Source organism: Falco peregrinus, chromosome 19 (assembly GCF_023634155.1).
Source record: "Falco peregrinus isolate bFalPer1 chromosome 19, bFalPer1.pri, whole genome shotgun sequence".
In the NCBI taxonomy this organism is placed as follows: Eukaryota; Metazoa; Chordata; class Aves; order Falconiformes; family Falconidae; genus Falco; species Falco peregrinus.
The window spans coordinates 6,114,350-6,123,710 of record NC_073740.1 but is presented as its reverse complement, the minus strand read 5'-3'; the positions used below and the strand labels follow the sequence as shown (position 1 = coordinate 6,123,710).

Genomic DNA, 9,361 nt, shown 5'->3' with positions numbered 1-9,361 from the left:
TGTTTCCTTTGGGTGAAGGGGGTTGCCAGGCCAGAAGGCTGCTGTTAATGAAGCAGCTCTTACCACTTTGCTGCAGTCCTTCGCCTCCGTTTTGACTGGGAAGAGCAGAGCCTGAGGAAGAGCAAGTGGAGTGGGTGCTACCGTGCAACGTAGCTCTTGGAGAGCGTGCATTGCAGTGTGTGGCACTGATCGGAGAGCGTGGACCACTGGGCACAGCACCCAGCAGTGAGCATGCATGGCTGGGCATTGGCTGCCACGCACAGCACTAGTGGAAACGCCAAAGACAGAGGAGCAGGTGCCATCCTGGGACACACATCACGGGCAACTGCATCCCAGTGGTGAGTACCTCACCCCTCCCTGGCTGCTTCTCCCCAGCAGTTTCCCATCCTGCTGGCCGTGAGGGCTAGGACCATGGGGTGGTGAGCAGGTCCACAGCTCACAGGCTCATTTGCAGGTGGCTTGGTGGGATTTGCACCCAGTGCGGGCCTGCAACCCTCCTTGGAGGCTGTGAGAAAATCTGTGCTTTTCATGCACAGCGGGGCCAGCCCAGGGACAATCCTGCACCAATGGATCAGCTGCAGGCAGCCTCCCTTCTCCCCACAGCATGGCCCACCCTGATAAATTGCCCTGCTCAACCTGCACCGAGTCTGTGTGTGAATCACCAGCAGGGCAGCAGCTCTGTGGCAGGGAGCAGCAGCCCATCAGAGGGAATGTCTCAAGCGATGCCGTGAGATGCAGGCACCCGCAGTCAGGCAGATGCATCACCGCCTGATGCCCACCTGCCTCATTTGCAGAGCCCCAGTGCCCTGGGGAGTAGTAACTCCCTGGGCCTGCTGGATGGAGATCATGGGCAACCTCTCCTACAATGACAGCAGACTCAGGCTTCCGCATGCCTGTGGGGATCCCCGAGGCTCAGTCCTGGGCTCCCCAGCTCCACAGGGCAATTCCAGCAGATGGGAAAATCAGCAACAATGTGAAGCAACAGGGGATTTTTCACTCCCTCCTGACAAGCCAAGAGAAGCGTCACATTCAAGATCAGGCAGTGGGAATTATATACAATATATACATCTCAGAGCCACTTGCCAAGCTTGTTTAATGGCAGGAGCTGGGAGGTGCAGGGGGCATGGGGCATGACATCCATTGTCTCTGGCCAGGCTCTCATGGGCCAAGGGATGGGAAGTGGGAGGCACATGCTCCTCCGGCCTCCAAATTAACAGGAAAAGTTCATAACAAAGCTCTGCAGTCTATTAGTGGGAAGTGGGGTAATTTACATCCAGCGCTGGAGGCATCTGAGCCATGGTCCACGAGGAACAGACACGTGTGGTCACAAGGCACATGTGATGCAGAATGGGTGTGGATGGAGAGCTGGGGTGGGGGCAATGTAGGGGCACAAGCCCACGGCCGGGCCAGAATCTGCCTACCCGCAGGGTCCAGGGCATGGCACAGCAGCACACAAGGAGCTGCCCTGGCTGAGCCAAGTCCTGCGGGACCTGGGGATTCATCCCTGGAAAACTGAGGGACTGACTTGGTAGGGAGTGAGCCCACGTTGTCCCGCAAAAAGGGGGTGGCCACCTGCGGCCAAGAGCACCCTGCTGTTGCCCTGCCATCCACGACCCCCACAGTGTATCCTTGCAACAGCCCCACACCCCCAGCCCAGACCCCTTGCCCAGCAGCCCAACAGCCCAACCCAGTGCCATCACCACTGAGCGCAGAGCAGCCGAAATCCTCCTCCTTCCCAACCAGGCTGCACCCGGGCAGGGTGCACAGCGCACGGGTGCACAGGCCCCATCTGCCTGCAGGACACATGGACACCCTCAGGGGATGCCCAGAGCACAGACACCCACGGGCAATGCAAGACCCTCAGCCATTCGGCTTTGCTGCCGTTTCTTCTGCCACCTGGTGCCCACGGCTCCGGCTTAGGGCCCCATCCCTTTGCCCAGGACGGGGTGAACAGAGCCTGGGGACATGCCCAAGCCATGGGTCGGGGTGAGGGAGCCAGCACAGCTTCCCCTGTGCCTCTTGGGTGAGCTAGGATCACACCGGCTGGCTCCCACCAGGGATTTGCCCATGGGGGTGAGACAAGAAGACCAAGGTTAAGCCACATGGTCGGGGTGCCCCCACCGCCCGAGTGGGCACGTGGCCGGGGCACAGCCCCAAGCGGAGGCCTGTGCAGGCGGGTGACCCAGGGCCTTGCGGCACCGCCATGTGACAGCATGAAATCGCTCCTCCCAGGCACGCCAGGCTGCGAGGGACAGGACTGGGGGGAAGCATTTCCCCTCCCACCCTCCAGCTCATAAACCCAGTGGGCAGCAGCCCTGCACCAAGGCGACATCTCTTTCGGCACTGACCACAGCGCCCGGGACCATGGGCCAGCTGCAGCTCTGGCTTGCCATCCTGGCCGGACTCTCAGGGATCGTGGCCCAGGAAGGTAGGGGCAGCACTGGGGCACAGGGCAGGGCAGGTCGGGGGAGGGTCTGGCAGCAGCTCTCCAAGCCCTCTGCTCCATGCCAGAGCCCAGTCAGCAGGTCTGGAGGAGGCTGGAGCAAAGCTGGGGTCAGCAAAGGGGACATCAGGGTGGTGGGGTCACCCAGGGGGGCTGGAGGAAGTCTCAGAGGCATTCAGAGGGGACTGCAGGACAATCCAAACTCCCACCCCATCCCCTCTCTTGTCCCCCAGACCTGTATCGGAAGGTGTTCATCTTCCGGAAGGACCCCAGTGACGCCTATGTGGTGCTGAGGCCCAAGCTCGGGCAGCCACTGCAGAACTTCACGGTGTGCCTGCGGTCCTACACCGATCTAACCCGGCCCTACAGCCTCTTCTCCTACGCCACCAAGGCGCAGGACAATGAGATCCTCGTCCTCAAGCCCAAGCCCAGTGAGTACCGGTTCTACGTGGGGGGCAAGTTTGTCACCTTCCGTGTCCCCGAGGGCCACAGGGACTGGGAGCACATCTGCACCAGCTGGGAATCAGCCACCGGCATTGCTGAGTTTTGGCTCAACGGGAAGCCCTGGCCCCGCAAGGGGCTGCAGAGGGGCTACACGGTGGGGGCAGAGGCAGCCATCTTACTGGGGCAGGAGCAGGATGCCTTCGGGGGTGGCTTCGACGTCTACAACTCCTTCTCGGGTGAGCTGGCCGATGTCTACTTGTGGGACGTGGGGCTGTCCCCAGACAAGATGCGAGCTGCCTACCAGTCCCTGCGCCTGCCACCCTCCATCTTAGGCTGGAGGAGCCTGAGCTACGAAGTGAAGGGCGATGTGGTGGTGAAACCCCGGCTCCGGGAGGCACTGGGGCCATGAGAACCGGCTGGATCCGGGGCTGGGGCGGCCTCAGCCCCGACACTCCCCTCCCCATCCCATCAACCTTTCACCTCTACAGCCTGCCAAGAAGATGCCGTCTGCATGCCCCAGCCATGGAGTTCCGGTCAGAGCTGGGGTCAGATGGAGCTGTGGAAGGCTGGGGACACCATTCAGCCTGACAGGGTCCCCCTGAGTACCAGCAGCTGCCACTGACCCATCACTGATGCCTGGGGCACCCTTTCCCTTCCCACACCCTCCCCGAGCTGCCCTCTGGCTGGCTCCTGCACGGGCAGGGTGCAGATCCACTGGCTCCAGCACTGCCCAACCACACGTAGAACAGCAGAAGTGATCAGGGCTGGGCAGGCCCCAGGGGATGCAGGACCCATCCCTGATGCCTGTCCCCATGCACACCCACCATCCCCAGGCTCCCTGCCAGGTCTGCAGGCTCCCGGGCAGAGCTGGCTCTGAGCCCCTCACCAGACTGCCAAACAGCCCCATAGGTCAGTGTCCCCAGGCACTTGGGGACGAAGGTCACGGGGAAACATCACCATTGCATAGCCATGCTTACACCGGCACAGAGGCTGGGCAGCCCCAGGGCCGCAGCACAGTGGCTCTGCAGTTCCCTCTCGCCACCGAGGGGCCAGCGGCCAGGCTCAGCAGTGCGAAGGGGCAGCCATGGCTCTGCCTCCTCGCCCTTGTGGTGCTTTCTGACCTTGCTACCCTGTGAGGTAGGTGCAGGGGGGTTGTGCCGTGACCCGCTCTGGGTCTCACAGGGAGAGCAGAAGGTACAGTGGGGAGCAACGGGCGCAGTGGCCATAGGGGGACACGCGGTGGTGGTGGCAGTCGGGAGCAGCGGGGCACCCTGAGCACTGCAGAGGGGTGCAGTGGGTGCAGTGAGGGGTACAGGAGGTGCAAGGAGGAGGCATGGGGGTCAGGCAGTAGCCATGGATGGAGAAGGCACCCAGAACTCTGCAGAGGGGTGCAATGAGCACAGCACCGTGTGCTGGGGGTGCAGCAGGGTGCATAGGGGTGGGCTGAGGAGGTGCGATGGCAGTGTAGCAAAAGGGCTAAAAGGGGCACCCTAAGTCGGGGCAGCAGTGGGGGACAGCAGGGACACAATGCCAGGCACCACGAGGAATGTCGCACAGCTGTGTCAGGGGTGGCAGCAGGGATGTGGGGCTCCCACAGCCTGGAACAGCCAGGCCACAGAGGTGGGAACAGGGAGACCCCGCTGTCCAGCCTGGCACTCTCATCTGGGTGCTGCAGAAAAAGTGACTGCCTAGATCCAGGCTCACCTGTCAGCACCCACTCTCTACCAGCAGCTGATGCTCTTCTGCAAGGTCACAGGGACCCCAGGTAAGGCACTCCCCACCCTCCTGCAGCTTCTGGCACAGCACCAGCATTGGACAGGCAGTTGCTGCATCTCTGGCCCCGTAGGCAATGGGAGGAGAAGGGGCTGGGAGGGAGCGCCATGGTCCCTCTGTGTCCCCCCACCCAATGACATGGCCGCCCCAGGGTGTCCACCTACCTGAGTGGCACCCGGCCTGGCTCAGCCCCAAGGTGTTCCTGTGGGAGAAGGAAGGAATTCATGACTCCCTGTAGAAAGGCCCCAGCAACATCCTCCTCTTCCCCTCCTCCAACAAGACCCACTGCCGTGGTCACCTACAACCTATGGACAGATGTTAGGGAAGGGGCCAAGGGGGTGGCTGGGGACAAGGACTCTCCCCCTCCTTCCTGCAGCTCATCCTCACCGTATCACAGCCCACACGCGGCCGGTCTTGGAGGTGGAATCCACCTCTGGGTGTGATGCTGGAGGCCACCTCCAGGTTGGTGGTGGCTTCCTCACCGGCAGGCTGCAGCCCTGTTTCCCCTTGGGGGATTTGGCCAGATGCCTTTGCCATGGCAGGAGCAGCCACTTCTTTCTCACCTCTCCCAGACCTGGAGCACAAAGTGTTCGTGTTTCCCCAAGAGACCAATGACTCCCACGTGCTGGTGAGGGCAAAGCCCAAGCAGCCGCTGCAGAACGTCACTGTGCACCTGTGGTCCTACACCGACCTAACCCAGCCCTACAGCCTCTTCTGCACCACCAAGGCGCAGGACGGGATCCTCCTCCTCAAGCCCAAGCTCACAGAGTACCAATTCTACGTGGGGGCAAGTTTGTTACCTTCCGTGTCCCCATGGGGATCATGGTGAGCGAGCATATCTGCACCAGCTGGTGGGGTCAGCCACCAGCATCGCTGGGTTTTGGCTCAGTGGGAGGCCCTGGACCTGTGAGGGGCTGCAGAAGTGGGGACAGCGGTGGCCATCATGCTGGGGCAGGAGCAGGAGCAGGATGCCTTCAGGGGCAGCTTTGATGCCCAGCAGTCTTCCATGGGGGAAATGCAGGATGTGTACACGGAACGCAGGAATCTCCCACCTCAGGGGTGACGGTGCCATGCAGAATGGCCCCAGCAAAACCCCCATCTTTGGCTGGAGACACTTCCCCTGCGCAGTCGTGGGCCAGGTGTGCCCAAGGCCCTGGCACCTGGTACTGGGCACGGCGCTGGTGCCTCCCCGCGCTCTCGCTCCTGCTGGCTGGCAAGCGCTGGCCGAGCCGTGATTGCCACGGGGGCTGTGTGCCCCCCACCTTCCCTGCTGTGTAAACACCACCCCCACCCACCCCCCGCCACCTGGCATCACATAAATGAAGAAATGGGTTTGAAATGCAGCAATGGTGGGCAGCCCGAGGCCCACCAAAGCTCGGCATGGCTCAGGTAATTAATGCGGGCGCAGGAAACTTGCCGGGGTGGGGGGAGTGGGAGCAGGGGAAGGCTCCCGCCAGCACGGGGGCCCTGCTCCGTCCCGGGGACACTGGGGCCCACAGTCGGGGGACAGAGCCCGGCCGCCCAGCGCTGGGGGGCACGCGCTGCCGCCAGTCCCGCTGCGGGGAGGGGGCCTGGGCAGGGGCAAGGCCTGGGGGGCCGAGAGGGGCAGCCCCGTGTCCCGGATCCCCCGGGGGTGCAGCCCGGAGCCCCGGCGGGTGCAGCCCCGCTCGGGTCTGACGCTCTGCGCCCGCCCGCGCCTCCGCCCCCTGCAGCCGCTTCCCGGCCCCGGCCACGCTCCGCGCTGCCGCCGCGCGGCCTCCCCGGTACGGCGGGGCGGGCGGGCCCGGGGGGAGCGGTCTGCGGGGCTCGACCGGGCCGGGCCGGGGCCTTGCCTGGGACAGGCCACGGGGGCCGGGCGCGGGCGGTGCGGCTTACGGGGGAGTCTGGCTGGTGCCGCGGTGGGGGCGGGCCTGGTTGCAAGGGCTGCCCGGGGATCTCGGGGGGCCTGAACGGGCGGTTCTGGGCGCCACGTTCTTCTGGGGGCGGCTGTTGAGGGGTCCAGAGGCCTGGTCAGGGAGGTCCGGGGGGGGTGTGGGGGAGCTGACCCGGGTGTCCCCGGTGTCCTGGCAGTGATCCGCCAGGGGCGTGGCCCAGCTGGCGTCCCCAGAGCCGCCCTGTCCCCAGGGAAGGTGGCAGCAGAGGCCCACGGTGCCTGTCTCCGCAGGTGATGGGGGCGTCCGAGCCCCCCAACTTCTCGTGGGTGGCGGAGGGGCGGCTGGCAGGCCTGGCCATGCCACGGCAGCCGGGGCACTACCGGTTCCTGCTGGGCCAGGGCGTGCGGCACCTGGTGTCGCTGTCAGAGCGGGCGCCCCCGCACCACGGCTGCTGTCCTGACATCCAGCTCCACCGGCTCCGTGTGCCCGACTTCAGCCCCCCGACGCCCAGGCAGATCCAGAGCTTCCTGCAGCTGGTGGAGGAGGCCAATGCCTGCGGTGAGGTATGGTGGGGACGCATCACACCAGGGAGGCAGCGCTGCGGGGGGTGGCACCGCAGCGGGGAGGAGGTGGCACCCAGGAAGTGGTTACACCAAGGGGCTACTGCCAAGGGAGACAGTGCCTGTAGTGCCAAGGGGCAGTGCCAGGGGCTGCAGCAGCGACACCTGCATCCCTCCTGATGGTGCGGTGCTGGTGGCCAGGCTGTGGCAGTGCACTGCATGCTGGGGCATGGCCGGACGGGCACCATGCTGGCCTGCTACCTGGTGAAGGCACAGAAGATGAATGGCAGCGACGCCATCCGGGAGATCCGGCGACTGCGACCTGGCTCCATCGAGACGCGGGAGCAGGAGCAAGCCGTGATCCAGTTCTACCAGCACATTCGGTAGGTGCAGCGCTGCAGCCGGGAGCCCTGTCTCCATGTCACTCTCCTGCACAGAGCGGCTCCCCGTGCCGCACTGGGGCCACAGCCAGTGGTGTGCCAGGTGCAGTGAGCGGGAGGAGAGCTGCGGCTCCCAAAGCCCAGCTTACCTGTGGCATCTGCCCCACCACAGCACTGAAGAGGACAGCAAGGTGTGAGCATGACCATCTCTCTCCCTGGGGGCAGCATGGATGAGGTGGTCGTTGATGGAGATGGTTGCTCAGAAATGGTGGGGGGCCTTTCCCAGCCCTGAGGTGCTGCCATCTGTCCCCTCTCGCATTAAACAACTCTCCTGTGGCTTCTCTCTAGGTCTGTGTGTGGGGAACCAGCGGTCAGCACACACACTCACGGTTCTGCCAGGCCCCCTGAGACCCTGCTGCACTGCCCAGCTCCAGCAGCAGCCACACCCCAGGGAGTGGGGGTCCTGGCTCTTGGGTCTCTGCCCAGCCTCAGCCCTTGGGGAGCACAAGTGGCTGCACTTTGGGTGCTGGCAGGCATGTCCTAGAGCTGCTCACCCGCCAAAGCGGTGATGCCACGTGGAGGGTGGCAGCCGTGTCAGTGCATGAGGGCCGGCCCGGGACGTTGATGCTTAAAGGGTAGCTTAGATGGAATTTAGGCATCTCTGTCCAAAAGCCCAATCCTGAAAATCTCTTCTCAGCTGTTCCTAACCTTGGTGGCATTTAAATCCTAAGTGCAAGAAGTGTCACCGTCCCTGTTCCTGGGTGTGTGGCACATGGCCAGTGCCTGGCGCTCACTGGGCACAAGCGCCTGGGCTGGCGGGGCTATCATTTCTGCCAAGGCAGCTCCACAGCCCCCAAACACCGCTCTGAAACACCAAAATGTTGTCATCTTCCCTTGGAAACAAAGCATCAGGGTGGTGGCACTGGGCACCACTGGCTGGCAAAACCGCTGTGCCCCACTCAGCGCTGTGGCTGGGGGCAACTGACTGTCTCGGGGCAGCTGTAGCACCCCAGTGTCCACCTCTTCTGGACCCGACTTCTCCTGCAGGGCCTGGGTGTGACCAGTGGGGATGAAGGAGGTGACCAGGGGGCGTCTTCATCCCAGAGTGCAGGGCACCCCAAAAACCAGGGGGTAGAAAGCAGCCCGCAGCTCTGCCCAGTGCCTCACGGCCCTTCCCTAGTGGGGATTCAAGAAGCACCCATGTCCCATGAGTGATGCCATGACTCCAGTGGGCTGTGACACCTCGTCAGGATGCAGGGCCATCTGGGGATGCTTGACTCTACCTGTACCCCTTGCATGGGGCACAAGTGGCTGAGGGGGGCACAGCCCTGTGTGGCAGGACAGGGACAAGGGGCACAGGCATGATTCAGATGGGGCAGCACCATCCAGCCACAGTGCGTAAGCCCATGGGAGCCACAGGACTCACATGAGACCATGAGATGCAGGAAAGCAGCTTAACCACAGAATTATTTACTTTAACTCCTCTTACTTTAGCTCTGTCCTTAATAGTCTCGCAGGCTCAGGGGGCCGGGCCGGGCCAGGCCAGGCTGGGCCGACGGTGGGGACTGTGGATCGCCCTGCCCCAGGGAAGGGGGGCTGGAACAGGAGGCTTTGCCCCAGTATCCCCAACCCAGTGCTCAGCGCTGCTCCTGAGACTCAGCAGTGCCACAGTGCAGGGCCCAGCACCGCACACATGATCCCGCACAGCCACACTTGACCCTCAATGCCAGGTTCCATCATGGCAACAGGGCGCGGGGGATGTCCCCTCCCTGATCAGTCTCTGTCCCAGGAGGCCTTCCAGAGCCCCCAGCCTGGCGGGCAGCCCAGCTCCGGCTCAGCCTGGTGGGATGGGGACACCACAGCGGTGGCCGTCCCCGTGCCACGGAC

The 9,361-nt window shown here is 63.7% G+C and overlaps 3 protein-coding genes across 5 annotated transcripts; all 3 read left to right on the top strand.

The window, feature by feature from the left end:
- Positions 1 to 2,364: 2,364 nt before the first annotated feature.
- On the top strand, positions 2,365 to 3,415 carry LOC101912183 (serum amyloid P-component). Its single transcript, XM_005244363.2, has 2 exons — positions 2,365 to 2,428; positions 2,677 to 3,415. The coding sequence occupies exons 1-2, from the start codon at positions 2,365 to 2,367 to the stop codon at positions 3,294 to 3,296; spliced, it is 684 nt and encodes a 227-aa protein (XP_005244420.1). The 3' UTR covers positions 3,297 to 3,415.
- Positions 3,416 to 3,733: 318 nt separating this feature from the next.
- On the top strand, positions 3,734 to 6,034 carry LOC129782869 (serum amyloid P-component-like). Its single transcript, XM_055792147.1, is given in 6 exon segments — positions 3,734 to 4,652; positions 5,233 to 5,457; positions 5,460 to 5,512; positions 5,515 to 5,581; positions 5,584 to 5,692; positions 5,694 to 6,034. Coding segments are annotated over 6 exon segments (687 nt in total). The 5' UTR covers positions 3,734 to 4,621; the 3' UTR covers positions 5,896 to 6,034.
- A 275-nt stretch (positions 6,035 to 6,309) lies between these two features.
- On the top strand, positions 6,310 to 7,821 carry DUSP23 (dual specificity phosphatase 23). 3 transcript variants are annotated; one of them, XM_055792154.1, is made up of 4 exons: positions 6,310 to 6,423; positions 6,825 to 7,097; positions 7,296 to 7,477; positions 7,647 to 7,821. In XM_055792154.1, the coding sequence occupies exons 2-4, from the start codon at positions 6,828 to 6,830 to the stop codon at positions 7,669 to 7,671; spliced, it is 477 nt and encodes a 158-aa protein (XP_055648129.1). In that variant the 5' UTR covers positions 6,310 to 6,423; positions 6,825 to 6,827; the 3' UTR covers positions 7,672 to 7,821. The 3 variants fall into 3 exon arrangements, with proteins under 3 accessions (XP_055648129.1, XP_055648131.1, XP_055648130.1); XM_055792155.1 differs by lacking the exon at positions 6,310 to 6,423 and adding an exon at positions 6,500 to 6,524; XM_055792156.1 differs by lacking the exon at positions 7,647 to 7,821 and having other exon boundaries at positions 7,296 to 7,481.
- Positions 7,822 to 9,361: the final 1,540 nt, after the last annotated feature.

Bases quoted from the DNA above. Each gene is read 5' to 3' on its own strand.
- LOC101912183 (XM_005244363.2), top strand. From the start codon at position 2,365: ATGGGCCAGCTGCAGCTCTGGCTTGCCATCCTGGCCGGACTCTCAGGG. The intron at 2,429-2,676 runs GTAGGGGCAGCA...CTTGTCCCCCAG, and splicing joins AGGGATCGTGGCCCAGGAAG to ACCTGTATCGGAAGGTGTTC.
- DUSP23 (XM_055792154.1), top strand. From the start codon at position 6,828: ATGGGGGCGTCCGAGCCCCCCAACTTCTCGTGGGTGGCGGAGGGGCGG. The intron at 7,098-7,295 runs GTATGGTGGGGA...GCTGGTGGCCAG, and splicing joins AGGCCAATGCCTGCGGTGAG to GCTGTGGCAGTGCACTGCAT. The intron at 7,478-7,646 runs GTAGGTGCAGCG...GCCCCACCACAG, and splicing joins CAGTTCTACCAGCACATTCG to CACTGAAGAGGACAGCAAGG.